General features: G+C 37.1%; 1 protein-coding gene across 17 annotated transcripts in view; it reads right to left on the bottom strand.

Moving 5' to 3' along the window:
• Positions 1-22,664, bottom strand: part of LOC142042141 (potassium voltage-gated channel subfamily KQT member 1-like) — a 515,171-nt gene that overhangs the window by 334,564 nt on the left and 157,943 nt on the right. The window contains exon 15 of one of the 17 annotated variants that reach the window (XM_075051717.1): positions 4,083-4,142. The exons of the other annotated variants lie outside the window; for them this stretch is intronic. Within the exon in view, the coding sequence (XP_074907818.1) occupies positions 4,112-4,142 (31 nt within the window). The 3' untranslated portion in view covers positions 4,083-4,111. The remainder of the gene's footprint in view (positions 1-4,082; positions 4,143-22,664) is intronic. 17 annotated transcript variants of the gene reach the window in all.

Here is a 22,664-nt window from a genome sequence, read left to right as displayed (position 1 = left end):
TGACTAGGCTAATTCCATCTTCTAAGCTGAAATGAACCAAAAATGACCCACAGAGCATCAATAACATAAAGAATATTGGCCAACTAAAACCATCAGTTTCTTTTAAAAAAGTCTTAGCTTTTCTTTTAATCCTGTTCCCCCCCTTTTTTTTTTTTTTTTTTTTTTTTTTTTTTTGAAAAAAACCAACCCTGATTATTAACATATGGCATGGAAATCATCTTACTATATAAACGGACTTCTACATTAAAAACTAGTGAATCTAATGATTTCTTTACCAGGACACATGTTCCTAACTTACAGCACAGTGGGGAGGGTGGGCACCAGTGAAAAAACATCTGACACCTATCTACTGAAGCGAGTGGGGAAAAGGAAGGCTAAAAGAGCTGACAACAACATTCTCACCCACAAGAAAATGAGACCGGATAGACTACATGTTTTGGCCTCCAAGAGAGGAAGAAAAAATTACTTCCTAAAACAAAGGAAAAATAATATATATATATAGGTATGGAAACTGTGTAGGTAATGAAATGTGTATTCCCACGTACTTCAAGACACTTATTTGTCTGACCTTGAACCATTCTAGTTTGCCCCTGCTTAGCCACAAGAGGCAGGAAATCTTCTGGCATTAATATTTTCTTTGTGGATGTTTTTGTGCACATTTCAGGAAGAAGTAACACTGTACAAACAGATTCATCACAGTAGAAAACTGGTTGAAAGTTTTCAAGTTATTCTGCAGATAGCCAACAATTTGGCATGCAGTATGTATTACACGGAGTGGTGTAATGAAGCCTGATGACACAACAAACCTAAAAGACTAGCAGTTAGCTAGAGATTTAAATCAGTACATGCCTGTTAGTGAAAAACCAAGCTGCCGTTGGCTTCTACCAAAGTTTTTTCAGCTGCAATGTGAGTTTGCTTCAGTGTTACTTAAAAGACGGTTTCCTTTTGTGTGGTTTTAATTGCTATGAAAACTCCAAAATCTCAACTACTGCATCTATACAAATATCAAATACACCAGATATCTCTCCCTAATTACCTGTTGTCCAAACAGCAGTAGATACCTCCTCAGGACAGAATGGCTACATTTTCCTTTGACTTAGCCTGTTAAGTCCTTGTCCAAACCCACAGCACAGCAACTTGATGCACTGCAGTGGCTGCCAGCCTCTGACCCTGGAGCCACATAGGGTGGTGAGCATCCCTCCTGTACTGGAGCCGTGCTGGCTCCTGGGTAACCCACAGCCCTTGTGTGTTCAGAGGTAAGCCACCGCTGTAAGTTAAGACCGACCTCCTGGGTGCACACCCAGTCAGCCCAGGCCTACAGTGGAGCAGTGAAATCCTGGGGTGGCAAATGTAATTTCTCATCCATGTAACGGTCTTCAACACTTCTAAGGTACAGGGACTACATCTCATGGTTCTCAGCTGTACAGAGTATGTGCTTGTAGTCCCAGGAAGACTGGCTACCTTTGGGATAAAGTAGTATGTCACGCAGGAGACAATGGGTAGCAATGGGATGGCTTCTAATAAGCACTTCACAGCAGAAGAAAAAACGTGGTAGAAAAAAAGCAAGTGGCAAATATTTATGTGTTTCCATTACAATGGTCTGAAACCAATATAGCCATCACTGTCATTGCAGAGAATGCAGCGCACACAATGAAAGAGAATAAAAGGCAGTCCTGAGAGTATACCATATACCCTAGGCATTCTATTTATATTCCTCCATTAGACACCTTTTTTCTTTTTCGGAGCAGCTCCCTGGAGTGTAATGCTACAGGTTTCTAGGAAGCTGATACTAGCACTTGCCAAGTCTTTGACAGAGAGCATCAGTCAAGAATTTACCAGGTGTCCTAGGATGCAATGAAATTTTTTTTTCTTTAAAACAGGCAACCCCCCCCCCCACACACACCCAGGTCAGACTGATTTGTTTCAACCACAGAAAAATGGTTGACAAACTCGTATGTGGTGTCAGAAGTGGACCATTTACATTTTTCTGGGTCATCATGATGAGATTCCTCCAACATGTTATTTGGTACCATTTAAAAAATGAGCACTGAAGGGAAATAATCAGCCTAGGAGTGTCCCTACTCCAAAATCTAGATATTGCTGGGTGCTCTATGTCTACCTCTGTTGTGTTAGGGTAACACTGATGTGCTCCTGTGGGTGGGTGTGTGTGTCACCACAGGGCTCCCAGTTGCTGGAATAAAACGCAATCTAGTCTAGAATTGGAAATAAAGCATTCGTGAACTACTTCCTCACTAAACGTAGCAACTATGTCTTCAATAAAGCTGTGATCATCTACAGCTACCTTTGACTCTGCTCCCCCAGGAAAGAATAAGATTGAGTCATCACATGAGGAAAATGAACTCTCTCAAATCCTAAAGTTCCCCTTTACTCTTTTTGTGCTCAGAGCAGTAAAAATAGGGAGGTCTTAAACACAACTGGAAAGGGCAGTTCAAATGTCATGTTTAACAGACTTAATTTTTTGATAAAATTGCATAATATGTATAAATACATAGAATTAAATTTAAAAACAGTCATGGTTAGATGACTGATGATATCTAAACAGAACATAAGGTATCTGAGAAAGAGCAGAGAAAAAAAACAAACAACTTTGCATTTCAAAAATCTATGCAAAAGCCAGCCACAATCCCAATTAACAATATTTTTTGCACTAGTGTCATTCCATCCTCGACCTGGTTAGGGCTTCAGAAACATATCTAATCAATCCCTTTTCCTAAGGCAGAAGGCTTTATACAAATGGCATTTCTGATATATAGTCTCTCCCAGCCTCCTCTCAAAGACCTTCAATACAGTCTGTTTTAGAGCATCTCCTATGATCAGAAAGTTTCTCATGAGATTTCTACTAAATCTGTCTTGCTACAGTATACGCCATTTTTTTATATCCTGTCTGTCAAGGAAATAAAGTGTATATCATCAGTTCCTTTCTCCTTATACAAGTTTTGTGTATATTCTAAAAAGGTCATAGTCATTGTCAAGTTTCCCTTCTTGAGGTAGAAGAATAGGTTTCTCACAGGTCATATTGTCTAGCTTGCTGATCATTTTCATTGCTCTCCATTTGAGTCTTTCTTAGTCTGTTCATTTTTCTCTTGAAACATGTTGCCCCAGACTGGATACAGTACTCTCACTGAGGCTTTATGGGATTAATTTCTGTGTCCTGAAAGTTACATTCCTGTTTATACATCCCAAGATGGTATTTGTTTTCTTGCAATAGCATGACATTGCTGACTAATGCTCTGCTTGTGTGCTGAAATAACATCTGTACCCTCTTCTATAAAGCTGCTCCTGTTCCCCATCCTTTACTTGTGCACTTTATCATTCTTGTATTTAAGCCTAAGTGTACTGCTGTAAACTTGTCCCTGATAATTTTCATCTTTTTTTTCCTCTCAATAATTTTCCCCATTTTACAAGATAATTGGATCTTAACACATAGTCTGCCCTACCCACAGCAACCTACTTTCAAAGTATGATTTCCCAGGCAGTTTTGCAGACCTACACAACAGTACCCTCCTGTGCAGCACATTTCCTAAGCTTATCTATGTCACACGAGACAATGTTATGTGAAAGTGTGGCTAAGATCAGAAGAAGGCTGCATTTTTCCTTCTGTCGAAAGCAAACCACTGGGTCTTTTTCTGAAGAGGTGTGCTCTTCCCTTGATGACTCTGAACTAGTTTGAACCTCAGACAGCTATTTGCCCTCACTGATGTAAAAGCCACGCACCATTGCTCTTCTTTGCACATTTGCATTGGGCACCGGGAGAAGTGCCATTTTGACAAAGTCCTAACTCACTTTGCTGGATTGCTTATTGCTATTTGTCCACTGTCACTTTTGAAAAATTGCAATTCAGCAACTTGAATGAAAGTTTTTTCCACCACTAAAACTAATTAGCACTGACAGTGACGAACAATGATTTTGTTATCACCAACACACGTTTCTAACTGCATTGCCTCCATTAAACTCTCGATGTCATACACAACACTAAATGAATGTGGCCTGAATTTCAAAGAACCAATATAAAGACCTAGTAGGCTTATTTCAGACCTGATGGAAATGTAATGAAAGGATACACAATTGTTGGTAGAAAATCAGATGAGATTCACATCACACTGCTTTTACTCAGCAGAGGCCTAGGGCATACATAAGAAAAGGATGGATTTATTTTTCAGGAGATAAAATAAATAGGTAATTTATTATTCCAATGCAAACACTAGGATTTTAAAGAGGTCACTCACTCTTCATATATATGGTCACACAAATGAATATATACATATCTGCTGGAAGCCTTTTCTAAAGTATTCTCAATAAAAACAAAACTTTTAAGAAGAATGACAAATGTTTGAGTAGTCACATACTGACATAGCATAAGTGCTCTGCATTCCTTTACCCATTTTCAACAGTCAAAACCTTTTAGAAATAAAAATTTATGAAAGTAAAAGTCATTTTTTAAAAAGAAGCCAAAATATGCTATTGTAAAGTAACGGCAACTGTGGGAATATATTTCTGCATTCCATACTTAAATAAAACATTCACTATGCAGGAAATATTACCATTTTTCTAATTAAATAAAGTATGGGTACGAAAGGTAAACCCATCATTCACTAGTACCATGTAATTGTGCTTGGAATAAAAACTATACTGTAGCATGAAAGCTGTAATAAAAAGTCCCCTTTGATGACAAAACCTGAATTCTAGCAGACAGCTTGATTTCTAAAGATAGAAATCTGTATCTCCACGTGTAGCACGAAGAATCCCTAGACAGATTGTTCCTAACTACTATTTGACCATAAAATTTCAGTTTTCAAACATCTTCCCCTTTGCTACCTCTCCAGGATTATTCCATTTTAATGACAGAGCTGTCACTTGCGTACAACTGACCACATAGACCTTTCATTTTGGTGAAAGTAAAAATGAAATCATAGCATATTTTTTAACCGCTACATACAAAGACACACTTTTGTTTTGTGAGACCTGACATTTTTGCAAGGCAGCAAAAACACTGTACCACAGCCAAACTGAAGATCACACATTGCTAATGCTTGTCCAGGAGCTGGACAAAAGATACAAGTAATTTAAAAAACCTAAGCAAGCTGAAGAAAAAGAGGGCTTAAATTATTCCCAACATCTCCTCCTAAAATCAGTTGTATTAATCACCATTTTGTGTGTCATAAATGCAAGGAAAAACTGAAGTTCAAAACTGAAGGCATTAGTATTAAAAATTAATTTGAACTTTAAATCATGATCACTATCAGGAAATTTGCATTGCATAGTGCATTGTTTTAAGAAAAGTGAATTAAATGAAATTAAAAAACCTTGAACACACATTTAAGATGCAAAAGTCAAAATAAAACCTAAGTTATTTGCAAGCTCAAATCCAGGGTTACGGATTTTTCAAGTTCATCAACTTAGTGTGCAAGTGCGTAAAAGCTTACATGACTATTTGAATCAGCTTAAAATTAAAGGGAAATACAATTTGTGCTTTTAAAAAAAAAAAATCCTTAAAATCTAAACAGATAATAGCAGGGAAAAAAATATCACTTTTCTTTATAGAAACAGATCCCTCTCTCACCCAGCTGGCATGCTAACTACATTCATATATCGATATCTGACTTAACTGTACCATACAATAATTTAACACCAAATTGCTACAGTTGAGAGCTGGCTGAAATTACAATTAAATTCCAGACAGATTTAGTTGGAAAAAACCCTCAATTCAACATTTTCTGCACTACCAATGGACTTAATTCTCTGGCCTATTTTGACTTAAACAGCAGATGTTTGAAATTAATAATCTAGTATGAAAATAGCCTTAACTGAAGGAGCAATCCATCGCCTTGATCTTTGGGAATTAATTTTGATTTGCATACTCAATTTTGAAATTTCCAATTTGCAGCAGAACTTTGAAGGTGGAGTTCAGTCTCTTTGTTCAGACTCTTACTCCATTCCCTCTTTTGTAAACATACAATTCTACTGGAGAATTTAATACTAAGAACTCAAGAAACATCACAGTTAAGTTTATCACCCCATCCTATCTCTCTCTTTTTGTGCATATGGAGTGTGAGGCAGTCTTAATTTCACAGTCATGTATCTTAAAAGCAATATGTTGGATTCCACCACCACCAAAAAAAAAAAAAAAAAAAAAAAGGCGCTTTTCCTTTCTTGGTCTAGTTGCATGGATATACAGATTGATTTTTGCAGAGGTTTTTTTTTTTTTCCTTAAAGGATTTAGGACTGCTAAGTATACAGATGTTAAATTGCTCCCAACTCATAACAAAGAATACAGAGTTCACCTATCTGAATTCCTGCAATGCTAAAACTGGGGGCTAATCATAGGAATGAGCAGAAGAACAATTTAAAAGAAATTTTAAAAAATCTTCCTTACAAGAGGAAGGTGAACTCCTGAAACTTGCTGCTCTATGAGGCTGTGGAGGTCCGAAGTATCAGCAGGTTCAGAAATAGATTACATAAAATAGAGCTGGTTCATAAACAGATACAAAAGATACTTAACAAAAACCCCATTACTAAAAAGGCAGGATGTACTTTTCTAACATTTTTAATTCAGTAGTTCTAAATGGTGGGGCAGCACAAAGGCAAAGGACCACAGAAAGTGGCTAAGCTACTTGTGTGCTGTCTAATCAGCATCTCTTGCTGTTACCTTTCTCAGGAGATGCAATGCTAGGCTGGACGGTCTGACCTACTAGGGAATTTCGAACGTTATGTACTCATTACTGGCATCCTTCGTGGGAGAGGAGCAGAATACTGAAGGGCACCTTGGAAACTTCAGGTTTCTATTTCTTCTTAGAGGACCAAGGCTGAATTGCCAATGACAACACAGCCTTTACCTTTTATCTGCGCTGAATATAAATTATTACAACAATACCCATTCTGCCCTTGTCTCTTGATACCAGCCTCAGAAACACTGGTGTCTTTACTCCAGCTGGGAATCAACAGTGGGGTAAGTGAAGGTGAGCAACCCCAGTGGCCCCACCAGCCAGTCATCCACTTTAGCGAGATGGAGAAAAGCTGGGCAGCTGCAGATCTTAATATTGGAATGATGGGTCTGTAGTCTCACTAAAGGATGAAAATTTTTAGTGATCTACTGGGGTAGTAGATGATGGAAGAGGTTACAGCAGAAGAGACAAAAGTTTTATTAGGGATTTGGAAAGAGCATCAAAAGAGCATTCTTAATTCTATTCACCACTCCTTCCCCTTGCCAATGGGATGTAGTAAGGCTGAGGTGGAGAAGGGGAAGGACTTAGCAGCAGGAGGTGTTCTTTCCCTGCTGTAGAAGCTCTCAAATGGGAGATCGCATCTGACAAATCCATGAAATTTCTGACTTCAGCCAACTGCAAGCACCTGGACCTTGCCCTGCTCTGCTGGAAGATAAAGACTCAAGAGACACCACTGGACACACATTTGGAAAAGGCAGTTCTGGAAAACTCTTGTACTTTGAGCCTTTTCTTAATGTTCTGAATTTTAACTCCTGAATTTGCTTTGTTCACTGGCTCCTAGCTACTGCTCCCCACTCTGACTTTCTACACCATGACTTTCTACACATAAGGATGAGCAAAGCAAAATAATTTTTAAGGATTAAGCACAGTAAATGTCCTGACCAACAATTCAAGAGGACATATTTGTGCACAGCTGATCTCTGATCTGTCATGCACAGATTCACTCACTTTTTTTCTGCCTCCAGCAGGTCATCATTTACTCCTGCAGTTCAGGCAAATATTTCTTCTTTATTTGAGCTGGATATGGGGATAGGATAAGGCTAAACAATAAAAAATGCTTGCAGAGGAAGCCAAGAAAATAGCAACTCTATAACTATTGTAAGAATGTGCAATCTTATTTGCAATAAAATGAAGAAAGAAGGGGGGGGGGGGGCGCGACACGACCTGTACCATATGATTACCAGCTGGAAGAGAGTCAATCCAAAACGGCAGAACTGTCTGTTGGAAAACAGCTTCCAACAACACTGTTGCATCGAATTCAAAGTTATGTATTCACGGTACACTTACCATAAGAAATTATTGCAATAACATCAAGAAAGGTCTCCTTTGGGAAAATCCTTACTGCACCCACAAATATATTTTATATTATATCACAAACATTTGTAAGAAGTGACACAAATGAGTAATTGCAGAAAGTGTCAAGTGTTGTTTTTGGTATGACCACTATGAACTGAATGCAGTCTAATTTCACTCCTACTGTTTTGTAATATGCTCCCAGCCTGATTAGTGCTCTCTGAGTGACCTGACATACTTCCGCATTCATGAAATTTCTAGTATAATGATTCACTTCTGAATGTTTCTGAGTTAGCTTTACTGCGCATTTGACTAAAAAATACACGTATCACTTGTGTCCAAATCCTTTAGTCTGCCCTCCCCATAAACAGCTTTTGAACATTTTCAAAAAGAAAAAACCCACTGTCCTCCCAACTCCTCACTATTCTGTTTTCTCATGATTGATTTTCAGTATTTATTAATTTTTTTTTTAGTGTGGCCTCCCAGTAGGTGGAAGTTCTGTCTTTCAACCTCTTCTGTCTGATAAACAAACCAAGATCAGGTCCTATTTCATGAATGTTTTATTCAATAATCTGTCATATAAGAAGCAGGTACCTTTTTTTCTCTTTCAGCAGAAAAATGAGTAGGCCATCTATCCTTCTGAAAACTTGTCTTTTAGCATTTGGTTGTAAAAGATGATTCCAGACTCTCTCTGGTTGAAAATAAATGTATTCTTCTATGTCAGAGTTAGGCTCAAAGGGCCTTGGGATACAAGTTTATGCCTTGGCTTGCTCAGTCATATCTTCACTCAAAGTGGCTGGATGTTATGAATCTTATTCTGAGCCCCTAATCTTCTCCTGTGCTTTAGGAAGGGAGATCAGGCACCCAATGTAAGTTCTCCTATGGTGATAGAGCTGGCCATCAGCCCGAGAACACCAACTATTTCCTCTAGACACCTAAGCTTGGACAATTTGCCAGAAGAGACTTCTGTGGCAGAAGTTACTGTCCTCAGTACTGCCACTGCTTTCCTCTCCAACCATTTCAAAGGAGAATTCAGTCAAAACTCACTTATTTACCCACAGCATGAAATTCTTCCTTTGCATTTTTTGAAACCAAGCACTATTTTTCAAAGCACCAGTTTTCCCCACAAGGAAAAAGCAGCACTTTTTTCACCAATGCAATGACACTGTCCTTCAGGGGAGATGCTCTATTTGCAATATATTCTCTTCTCCAGTGTTACATATACAACATCTACTTAGTTCACTGGAGACTGACCTTCCACATTATATAAGTTCATTACCACCATATTTTTCATGTCCTAAGTAAAACTAACAATAAAAGAAAATAAAATTGCTTAGCTAAATTTTACATTTCATTTTCCTGCATCCAAATGCAGTTAAAAAAGTAAAGACTCATCTCTCAAAATACAAAAAGGAAGGTATATAAATTGATAGAAAATATTCTATTCCATATGTACGGAAATCTCTGAGCCCTCATTCATTATTCAGTAGATGAAAGAGAAAGAACAACCTGGAAAAGGATAGAGAAAAGCATTATTACTGCACTGTTTTGTAAAATTAACTATTTCAAGCTGCTTAACCTTAGCTCAGAACATTCTCTGTTGGACTGGTGCTTTTATGAAGAGGAATCTGCTGCAAATTAAAATCTTGTCTGCTGCTTTTGAAAATGAAAAACTTGAGAATACTTATGAAGTGGAGCCACCTTCTTTCCCCTTTTATTGATTTGAAAATGAGTCACATTTCAAATGCTTATTCCCATGTGTCATCCAGAGAAGACCACCCAAAGTTACGACATTTTGCACAAACTTTCAGTTCTTCAAACCTTTGGTAGTCCTCTACACTCATCCCCTCCTGACCTAGTCTATTTGGCTCTCAAACACAAGTGTTAAGCAGGACAAAGAACCACATGCCCCCGTTTCTTTAAAAACACAAAAGGAAAGGGAAAAAAGCCCCTATAATCTCAAGGTGCATTTATTCAAAAAGATTGGTAAGAAAGTCGAGAATTTCCACCAAAACCAGAACAACCCCCTCTCCAAAGAGTCCAGCATCATAAGCCTGCTCCAATGACAGAGGCCACAGGCTTCCGCTTTAACTAATCTCAACAGGTGGTATAACTCTGATGCAGTAATTTTTCAATTAATAGAGATGATCAGGTGACATGGGAATTAAATCTTAACACTTAAGCACTTGCAAAACTGCAGTTACATCTTATTCCTATATTATTACACTTTTAGAAATATATACATGGCAACCAGGTGGTTAAGGAGAGTGAGACTTTGGAAAACACAACTAAAACATTATATTCCACTATATTGTGGTTTTGTTTCCAATAAATGCCTACATTGTATTCCCAAACCTGCTCAGACCAAATAAAAGATTTATTTATGTTTTCTGCTTTCCCACTAGGACATACACTGAACTGCCAGTAAATTCATCAAAAGCCATTTCCTCTTTTTGTTGAGTTTTCTTCTTGACTCAGGTTTTCCCATTTGCTTGTATGCAGGGTTAGAAGTTTTAAATAGATTTGGTACTTCAGAACTGTTACATACAGAAATCCTCTTAAAGGTAAACAGAAGGAATTATTGGTTGGCAATTCCTGAAGTGAAATTAAGTTGATTTGTCTGAGAATACTCTTTCATCTAATACATTTGCCATGTTTATACCAGCCTTTTGGTTCTAAATGCTGTTTATAGTAAGCTAAGAAACAAAGCTGTGTGCAAGTTATTCCTTTTGAGTCAAAGAATTTAGCTGATGGGAATTTTAAAGATTTTTGATCTGGTACATTCTGTCTTCCCAAAGTGGGATTGTTAGGATTGTTTTCTCTCTACTACGAAGTGAGAAACTAGTATTTCACTACTTGTTTCAGGTGACCTAGCAGAAATCAGACAGAACCTCTATATCAGAAAACCACAGACGTTGTGCTACTGTGAAATTTAGACCACAACACTGCAAATAAAACACTGCTTAATACTGAGAACACATATCCTTGTTATCCAGCCACCCTTTGAAAGTCACAGAGTTTAGAGGGGCTCTCATGTTCCAAGATCTTTTGTTTCAAGTTAAAAGAAACATTTACAAAATGAAATTGAAATATAGAGTAGTCTTCCACCCAGTTTCCAGAAAAATATACTATTCTTATACTAACCTTAAAACCCTGTTCACTCCAAGATCATGTATTACCCTTTAAATCTTCTCACATCAGTATTTTTTTCATATCGTGCATGATATGAAACAAAGTAGCATATCCCCTTCTCGCTGAATCTACCTAATGCCTCTCTATTTCATTCACAGAAATCTGATTTGAATTACGTCTGCTACACAGCATAAATGATGATGGCAACAGGCACTATACATTTTTTCATGAGAGAATTTTTGAATTTATGGGAACATGACACCCACTTGCAACTACAACACTCCTTCCTACCCTGACTGTGGATCACCCAGAAAGCTACACTTTCAACATACAAGGAAAAGAACATCATTGAATGTTGCAGTGGGAGCTTAATAATCTACCTGGCTTTGTATTTCTCAAATAAAAATACAGGAAGTAAAGGTGCTGAAGGAAAGACTCTGAATATTTTGAGACAGTATTTAAACAGGAGATCTTGTGATCCTGTCACAAACCCTTTAATAGACTGATATGTAATTCCAAGTAGTGTCAAAAGAATGTAGGAGAACTAGAAAAGTAATTGAGTGGCAAGATAACTATGATAACAGGTAATGGAAATTGTGTATAAAAAGTAAAAACAGAAACTAGAAAACAATGTGCTTCCTTACCTGGAAAGAAAGATTATAAGGGGTATATCATAGGTGTATATAACATCATAGACAGCCTTGAGAAAGCAGAGGAGCAACAATTATTCTGTGTTAACATACATGACAGGATCAAGGAGCAGTCAGTGAAATTGTCAAGCAACGGTTCAACAGGATTGTGGAAGTCATTGCCATGAATGTTTTGGGGGCAGCCCAAATAGAAATGGAAAAAAGGGGGCAAATTTCAGAGAATAGCTCCATTAGTAACATCAAACATTACCCAGATACAAACTCTAGCTCAGGCAGTGAGCCATAAATTACTGATGCCACAAGCAGTACAGGGGGAAGGACAAGTTTTTATTTTCCCTGCTGCTGCTTTGTTTTCCTAGGGGCCAGCTCCTGGTCGTATTTGGATACAAGATACTGGGCCAGTGGGGCCTTTGGTCCGATCACCTATAGGCAAATCAAGTGTGTACTCTTGATAGGGAGAACACCAGGAATGCAATGGTGCAGCGTGCTAGGCAGCTGAGCCTTCACTCCGTGGCCTTCCTGAAGAACGGACTCATTCGGATGTGCCAGTAGCAGAAAGAGCATTTAGCTCAAATATTGGCTGATCTTGCATGCTCCACATGCAACTGTTTTGTTGGAATTAAATCTCAATCAACTGACAACCTGCTAAAACGTGTTCATATTTCATTAGACATATTTGGAAGGCTTGGCCCTCTAATGGGTTATTTAATCTATCTCTATATAACATATTTAGGCAAGACTGATGCGACTGTCCATAAACCATTCTTTCCTAATATGTTTCATGTGTTGCTTCACACACACGCCTTCATTGTTGATGGTTCCCACTGCTAGCTTAGCTAGTTTATCTGTTGCCTAAATATTTTTAGTTTTTCTCAATCTAATCTAAAATAACCCTGGTAACAAGCGGGGGGAAGAGAGTCTATATATCTACATTTGTTATGGCATTTAATTTACGAGTTCCTAAGTGATTACTCAAAAAATTTGAGAATCAACTCTACAATCTATTATCACCATCAAAAATGATAATGTGAAACAAGTGCTTATTACATTCTGCTTAAAATATAAAGAAAATCAGGTGCATTTCAATCATTGCCTACAAAGAGTATCAGTACTCATTTAGATAGGGCCACTGGAACGTGGCTTAGTACAATTATTAATGAAAATTCAACGCAAAAAATCATAAATCTAAATATGATTAAATATCTATCTGCTAGTCCTATCAGCAACAAATTTGTTCTCTGTTGTTGAAAATAAAATTGGATGCACATAACCACACTTTTGTGCCTGTCTCCACAGGCCAAGAGTAGAACCCCAGTCCAATTTGTTAAATTCCTCAAGTCACATCATTTAGCAGGCCAGATAAAGCAACCTGAGATACTACTTTGAAAAATTTCTGTGAAGAAGTGTCTTAGATGCATATGCTTTCAGAAAGAACACTTATCCACTTCAAACTTTTCTTCCCAACTCCCTTTTGTAGGCTTAAAGAAAGTGTCACTCATTTGCCATCCCGCTCTGTATGACAATCTTCCTGTGTCATGGCAACAGTCCTGCATTTATGGGACCGTCTGCAGCTCTGCCTGCAGGAGAAGTGCTCTTTGACCCTATGAGACAGAGGCAGATTTGTAGGTCATGGTCTTCACGGACTTTAAACTCATTTCTACAGCTGGTTTACTGTCGAGCTAGCTTTACTTGCAAAAAAATTTCTCTGAAGTCTAGTGCATGATTAATGGCTCTTGGTTTTAGCTTCTTGCCCCACGCTCTCCTCCCCTCCTCTGCACAGCACATCACTTGCTGTAGCCTAGTTTTAAAATATTCTAGGAGCTGTGTTTTTCCTCTACAACACAACACGTTTGATAGCAAAATTTAATGCCCTCTTTTTAAGTTACAGGAGAAGGCACTCACCAAAACTTGTGTATAATTTTTATGTCTTGCACATTCTGTATTCATCTTCCAAGTGGGAGAAGAACTTGGCATGGCTAGTGATTCACATCCAAACAGAATGACAATGTGTGAGGAACTTTTCACACTTTCCAAAACCACTTTACAACTCAATCCTTTGAAAAACTCATCAGAAATGTCAAGGAATCACCAAACAATGTAATGCCAGGAATACCATGTCAAATTTGTGGTCTCGCAGACTTAATAAAAGTTCTTTTAAATGGACAGCACTATACATTCATAAAGTCATAAAATCTACTGAAAACACAGAGAACTGAAAATCCACTGAACAGCATTTTCCACACTTGTTTATCCTGAATCACTTCCATTGTTGTTTTCCAAGAAGGTCACACATAACCATGACCTCAGAATTCAGTGTAAAACTGACATTTTAATATAGGCTGAATGGGATAAATTAACTATACATGAAATGTAATGGACTAAAAGTACTCTAAAGAGGACAATGCTTGAATTGTTTAACAACTTATCAGTCAATGTTTTAACCTTTTATTAAGGCTACCATAGATAATGCCTTATCAACTAATACTATATCTTTGTAGCAGGCAGCATTTTCCTATTACTGTGTCTCTAAAAAATGTATTGCAATCATACTTATTTGGCAACTAATATCCTAAAAATAAAAGTGAGAGTAATAGAAAAGCAAGACATTTCATTTCAAGTTGATGTAAATGCATTTTTACTTTTTTGCAGATTGTTAGATGAACCTGTATTTTGGCAACTTTGGTAGTGATGGGAATAGAGAATTTGTTGCTCTATTGTAAACTATGATAAGTATCCTACCAAAAAGCAACTGTAAGCAGGGTTTCCATGGAAATGTATTCTTACACATGAAAGTTCAGAACCCTAACATTTCTATTTAAAAGACATAACAATTATCATAATGAAATACGTAGCATTTCAAGATAGCACATATTAAATGTGTACTTGACTTTCACAGTCAAGTTGAAAATGGTGATATTGTTTTGTTTACAAGTTTATACTTTGAGTGTTTTTATTTTTATTTAATGACTGTACCTATATGAAAAGGTAAAAGTACAAACCCCTTGTGATGTTAAGAAGTCTAGGTTACACAATTAGTGAACAGAAAAACAAGTAGAATTTAAGGAAGATCTGCATACCAAAAGAGAAGTTGGAGATAGGTATTTTTTCATCTCTACTTTACTAGCATAAGTCAATCATAAAAACACCTATGCACTTTTCAATTGAGTCACTGAAATAGTTATTTTCCACGTCTCTCCAATAATGTGTACAGCAATAGTTCTGTTAACTATAATACAAATACTAACAATGAAAAGATCCATGCATGTATCATTCACATGAGAGTAAAGTAGCATAAAAACAAGATAAATTTTAAGTTTCTTATTTATTTGTATTGGCCCTAACAGACGAATGGCTAAATTCCCCTATTACTCAAATAACTGTAACATCAAAGCGTTAGCTCGCTGCAAACTAGAAAAGAAATTAGTATTTGGATTCCCTTAGTATCTTCAATTCCTGTTGCAGTAGGAGAAAAATAAATCCTACTTATACTATAAAAAATGTCCATTTTGTGTCCATTTCTGATGAGCTATGGAATCTGCCTCTTTACCATTTATACATATTGGTTAATACTACAAAGTTATTATTTAAATAAGACAGAAAACTGATCAGCTTATTCTTTTGTTTGGTGAGTTTTCAGTTGTATCTGTTCTGTGGTCTGGGTTCACCAGATGGCTGCAGGAGTATTGCAGTCACCTTAAGGAAAAGAACAGGAACTAACAGATTTGGCCAGGACAAGATCACTTCTTTCAGTAGCAATCTAGCTTGTTTTGACCTCTAGCAACAGGGAGCCTAAATTAGATATCAATGATAGTCGTCAACTTTTTGAAAGGCAGGAGGAAAGGGAAGAGAATGGATTCAGAAATAAATTCCTTGGGTTACGTAAGAACCTCAGGAGAGGAGAAGGGAAGAAACAACCAAGTTTTGGTGTACCAGTTACTGGTGTGACTGCAGAGCCACTCCAACTGAGAGAATACAAGGTAAGCTGGGAAGATTCAACAATGCAGAAGACGAGCTATAGCCTTTAGGACAATGATGCTGGAAAACCTCAAAAACCTGAATCCACCTAAAAAAGGCTCTAGACTGGTGATAAAACCACTAAAGGGAAGAACGCATAAGATTCATTATTGTTTCTCTGGATTTAGACATTTCCATTGACTCAAGAACAATGTTGGGTTTGAATCTATGGAAAGTACACATATTTGTGGGAGAAAGTACGCGATATGCTGTTTTCCATCACCTATTTTCTGAACTAGCACACTGCAAGCCAGAACGATAATAACCCATGCGGACACTGCTGAGAAAAGTTGTGCATTACCCAGAGATCCTGCGTTGATCCCAAAGAATCAAAAAACTTCAGGCTGTAGGGCTGCCTTTTGAAATGTGTAACACGTGGAGTGCCTAACTCTAGGGGACTTGCTTAAAGGGCTGTGGGCATTATCACCAACATCACCTATCAAGACTGAGAAATCTTAGCACACACGAGCACCAAAGCTGTGATCTGACACAGTGGAAGTCCAGGAAGGATAGCTTGAACAGTCTCTAACAGTGTTTTACAACTCAAGCCTTTTGCATTTGTATGTGTTCACATGTAGTCACGTGTACTTGAAAATTCCGACTTGTGTATAAATAAAACTAGCTACGGCAATTGATTTCACTTTAGCCGGGTAGAACTGAAAAGGAATAACCACAACTAATCTAGCAGAAGAGCAGGCAAATTTTGATGGCATGCCTAAGTGGAACTCTGAAAATTTCCAAGAAAAATCAAAAATCCTAAAGCAGACCTAGTTTGGCGGGGAAAAAAAAGGAGTCAGTCTCTAGCAACCTGCCAGCCACCAGCAACCCCAACCTAAAAAGCCTACTTTAAGCTTGGCAGTACAAAGCATGAGGTGTCTTGCAAAAACAGGTGATTTGTTGCATGATTTGAAACACATTCTTTGTCAAAGCTTCATACACTTCAGCATACTAATGACAACATTCATAGCATGGTCATTCTGGATTTGTATGCAATTTTTGGCAAACTAATTTTGAAAACATTTATAATTTTCAAAGCATGGATACCCACAACTTTCTGAAAACAAGACTCTTAATACACACCTCAAGTTAAAAATCCTATAATTAAAGCAACGAAAATATTTAAACTTTTGCATCTGTCTTGGCTTAAACAGACAACAATTTTGTTTTATTTACTCTATATTTTAGTCACTTTATTTGCTTATCATAAAATATTGTAAGTTCAACACTTCCACCACACACAGTGCATCAAAAACAATGTAAGAGAATTACTGATTACATTTCTATTTAGCCACTTATAAGTAATTTGCTCATGTTGTAAACTCTCAGTAAGCTATTTCAAGCTTGACTTGTTGGCTTCTGAAATATCTTCTATAACAACCCATCTGTTGTTACTTCAGAAAATCTATTACTCTAAAGTAGATGAGGGCGAGAGGGAGGAAACAGATCATCTCAGAAGGAAAACTTCCAGAGTTTCCTGGTGTTTCCCAACCTCCTTCTTAAGTAGCGGATTCAAAAATTGGAAGAGTTTTTTGCTATGCAAGAGCCTAAGTATGCAACCTTTAGTCAGAAGAACATGTCAAATCCAATGTACATTAGTGGGCCATTTGTGAAAATAATTTGGCCATATGAGAAAGCTCAACTCAGGAAAACGTCTTTCCTTACCATAACTCAAACAAAGGCTAACATTTAAATGCATAAATCACATTTCTGAATTGGGACCTAATCAGGATAGAGACCTAAATCATATTCTCAAAACAAGTTTTTAATAACACTAATTTTAAAGCTCAAGCAAAAATGAGTTTCTGGTTTAATGGAGAGCAGATTCTATAAAAAAAAAAAAAAAAGGAAGGAAAAAGAGGTTCTGCATAACCACTTCTTTAGTAAAATACACTGAAGTTATTTGTTTGTGTTGGCTTTAGTTTATTTACTTTTGCTTCAGGAATTAACTTCAATAATCTTATATGACACATTGTTGAACAACTACTATTGAAATGGATTAGAAAAATAAATCCTTTATTATAATACTAATATTTTATTTGCTTCTTCCTGTTTTTTTTCATTTAAGTTAGTGAAAAATGTTCCATTGATATCTAAAAGCTAGTGAGATACATATGGAAACGCTTCCACACTTCATGTTAGAAAGCAACTTCCAAGTTAAACTAGTAAATTAAAAATCTATAGCTCAGCCTTTCACATTCAGGAACTGTAGTGTATTGCCTGAGTGAGAAGTCAAACACCAAATCGTTACATACACTTATTAAGGAATGCCAATTTTAGCATAGAGGAATCTGTTCTGCAGTTCAATTTATTTCTAAATTTTCAGTAAAATGGTCAAGCTTTCCTGAATTCACTCACAGAAGAGAAGTAGTAGTAAGCTGAAAATAAGAGTGCCCACAAAGGGAACTTATTCAGGAATAGTTTATTGAGAATAATTCCATGCACAGATAGGAATCTCTAAGGCATCTATTTACTCATGCAGATTGCCCTGCTGTTACATGAAACCTAAAGAGTTACGGAATATGACTGAAATTTCTTTTGGAAGATATTGAGAATTTAACTCTATCCTGAGGTGGTATATTAGCAGACATTGAAATCTGATGGAAGTCACAAGTACAACTCTATAGACATGATTTGTGCCTCAAAGTATGAAAAGATGGGAAAGTTCAGAAACAATTCTCTATGTTTCAAGAACGTCAATACTATCATTACTTAGCATCAGTATAATTAATTCCACATGCAGGCACTATCCAGGAAAGATCCTTGTGGAGTTGGGGGGGGAAGAAATGTTCCAAAGCAATTGCACCCAATCTTTGATTGAGACAGCTGAGCGTTATTGCAAGATGAACCAAGTTAATCACTGCTATGCAGAAAATTCTGTGCAACTTACTTCAGAAAATATGAGCAGTGTCTTTAAAGGTTATCTTTTACACCAAACTAAATGTTATAACAGTCTTTCCAGCCTTTAGGACTCAACCTTTGACAAGATAATATACAAGTACAGAACATTTGCAATCCAAAAGAAAAATCCCATTTAATGTGAAGACTGGTTTCTACAAACCCTTACCTTCTTTTTCTATACAGCTTACACTCACACCAGCCTCTGAACAAAACAACCATACAAACTTCAATTAACTTTAGGAAATATACTCAAAGGTTTCATTGTATGTTCTAATACACATTTTAGGCTTTCATAATCACAAATATGATAGTCTGATTAACAATACACACTGATAGTACACCAGAGATGCACACTTTAGGCAAACCAATGCACCCCCACCAACACACCACTTCCTATCTATTTTCATATGGATTAGACAACTGCATGGTTAACCCTTTATCTGATTTCCTTCCAATTCACTATATTCATTCCCACATCACTAGTCAACTTCCTTGGATACAATGTAAAACTTCTTTTTTTCTCTCAAATTGTCTTTTCCTCATGAGGGACAAATGAATAATCTGGCAGAGGATTACAGTATATCCACTTTAAACCACAGTGATGACCTGTAGTGATCTATTTAGGGCTTAAAGACAGTTCTAACTTCTTTTACTCATAACAGCTACACCCTGGGAGAATAAAATCTAACATTCTAATAATCCCTACTTCTTGGTCAGTATGCATATGCAAGACAAATAACAAAATCTTTATATAGAATGTATTCAGATCAGAGTAATAAAAATACTAATATTAATTAAAAGATGAAATCATATAGGAATATTTATAAAGCAAAAAAGAAACATAGATAAAGAGAAAATGTAGGAGCATAACAGAGATGACAATTTTTTTTTAAAGAAAAGTCATTGAAGTTATGGCTTTTCCTCCAACATGGAAGTGTCTACAGCCGGCATTATGCATCCAGTCCATGGTCTAAACTGAAAATTCAATCACTTCCAGTGATGAATACATTAGGAAAAGTATTCTACCCTGCTACACTTCAGCTACATTTACAAGTAGGGCAGCAAAAAAGGATTAGATCTGTAAAGAGATTTTCTGCTAGGGAACCCTTGTGTACTACATGCATGTCAGGCTTCTAGCTCTGGCCAGATCTAGGCTATGTTTATGGACTGAAAGTCTGTTCACAGCTAGGATGCACCTTCTTTTTAACTTACCAAAGTAAGTCCATTTCCATGCTTGGACAGTGCTGTAGGACACATATTAAAGTGCAGTAAATGAGGGCAGTTCAAACTGCGCTCCTAAACTAAACTGAAATCCTAATGCAGAAACACCTTTTCTTACAGGCAGAGGATCCCACAGACCTACGAAGCATGGGACGGGTTAAATCTGCGATATTACTGATTGCACTCTCTCTGGGTCAGCATGTTTCTTAGGCCTCCAAATAATGATGACATATTTCTTAAGAATTACCATTCTTAAGCACCTGTTGACTAGTAGCTAATTCATTAATTTGATTACATAGACCACATCCATGTATGCTAATTGGACTATTATCATAAGATGTATAGGGAATTGCAGCTAAGGCAGTTACCAGTAAGCTTTAAATTCACTCACTCTGTGTGACAGGTAAGCAAAGCTGCAAAAGGGCAATGAAATACCAGATGTGAAATATTCTTCATCCCTCTAGACTTTCATATCTCCCTGAAATGACAGGATAATGCACCACAGACACTCCCAAAAGCACTTATATTTTCTGATAAGGCCTGACAACCCATTGCTCCAAGTAAGTTCAGTACCAGAGGAGCAAGCCAAGGATCCAGTCCACTTATCGTGTAGGAAGATGGTGGCTATGATACAAGTCTTTATGCAATGGGAACTAAACTATTAAATTTAACCCATTGGGCTATAATGTACCTGTGAGCAAGCAGAAATTCTGAAAGGAAGAGCATAAAAGTCTACGAAACAATTGCATGCAAAGACCAGGAAATTCTTCCATAATAAAGAATATTGATCATTGAATTATTCTAGGCAAAGTTTTGAATTGTTTAATGAACCAAGAACAAAATCTGTGATTTTCTTAAAATGAGTACTTTCCAGCTACAAATGCTGGACAATAGCTAACTAGTGAACAAGGAGTGAGGAAAAGGCAGTATCAACTTGAAATATCAAGATGAACATGCCAGCTGACTTTTGTTTATTTATCATGCCAATTGACAAGGACAGAGAGAGAGGGGGGAAAAAAAGCCTCATCATCATAATCCTGTCTTTATTGAAAGAGCCAGTCACAGCATGCCATTATCCCCAGTCTCATGATACTCATTTCCAACAAAAGGACCATGAAATTACAGAAAGAAGTTTGCAGCTCTTTCGGGGTAGGTAGTAGAAAAGATAAACCTACAAGCCTTTTATCTGCAAAAGCTTCTATTTTAATCTGGTTCAGGTCATGAAAGATATGAGCTTAGTGGTTTCAATCAAATGTTCTTACCAATGAGGTACCATACAGCTCAACCTAAAAGGCACAGACCAAAAACTAAAACACCAAAGTTTTTGACAGAATAACCAAAATGTGTTTATCTGGTTATCTGGGGAAACTCACAAAGTGTTTTTATATCCTACCCTGTGCTTCTGATAGTAGTTTCAGATCCAGAGATACCTTCAGTGCCTGCTGATTTAATGGTGAAGGTGTGCTCAGCCACATGAGTCACTTTGTATCTCCATAGGCTGTAACCCATATTTCTAATTCAGAAGTTTATGTCCAAAGAAAGTCATAGAATTCTCATTGTCATTTTAGGCATCAATTGATCATTGGATTCTACAAGTGCCAACCCACAACACCATGTAATCACTCAGCCTCTGTAACTTTAATCACAACTTTTGCAGGCACAGGATTTTGCCTATATGATCACAAGTGAAGGGCATAGGGCATTTTCTAAATATGGAAGAGGCCTTCACAAGGCATTTTTATTTAAAGTCTACATCAATTTTCTTGCCTGCTGTCATTTAGTGAAAACTTCTGATAGAAATAAGAATCTCTCTGAACAGTTTCTCAGAACATTATTTAATGGTGGAAAGGGTGATACTAGGAGATGCTTCTTTTTAATTGTGAGAATTTCTGTCAGAAGAAAATTAATGTATATTTATCTCAATTAACAAATGAAGTCAAGCAGCAAAAGAATCTCCTTTTAGTCCTGTATTCTAACTCTAAACCAAAATGAATACTAATGTAATAATGCTACATCAAACACTGTGATGAATTTACACTGGCAAAGGCTTGGTTGTACGATGACAGCACTCCCCCAGTGAATAAGTGCACAGTGCATTGTCCCTTCTAGAGCTCAACTTCAAAGCCCTTGAAAATCTCCTTTGAGTTTTGAACCTTCCAGATCAAAGCCTTGGGGTTCATTTATACTTTTAGGATCAGATGAAGGCAGGCAGTAAGACAGCCGTGATTTAAAGGATAAATCACTTCAGAACAATGTCTATGAACATTCTCTATGGCATTACACTTGAAACTAGGTTTAGAAAGTAATACCACACAGGCACATATTCTGTTTCAGGAAAGCTGAGGCAAAATAACATTATTTTATTTTATTTTTTATTTTCCCAGTGGAATTTACCTTTCTATTTTGCAACTTTGTTTACAGACTAATTTCCCACATAGGTCTAAGCCCAATGTCTTGATGGTTCACACCCATGCCAGTTAATACATACGTTGGGATTTAACGTATCTGTTTGTTGCGCTGGGGAAAAATAAAGATTCCAGTGTTTCCAAAAAACGTACACAGAAATCTAAAAGAATAAGCCTTCCCCCATCAAACAAACAAACAAAAGCCCTGCGGACCAAGCCTGTGGTTTGATGTGCGTGCAAACTAGATCAAAGCATGCCTTGTCCAATCCTGCTACATATGCCTGGTTGAAAAGGACAAAAATAAGCCC

This window comes from Buteo buteo, chromosome 19 (assembly GCF_964188355.1).
Source record: "Buteo buteo chromosome 19, bButBut1.hap1.1, whole genome shotgun sequence".
Lineage (NCBI taxonomy): Eukaryota > Metazoa > Chordata > Aves > Accipitriformes > Accipitridae > Buteo > Buteo buteo.
This window is presented reverse-complemented; position numbering and strand designations above follow the sequence as displayed.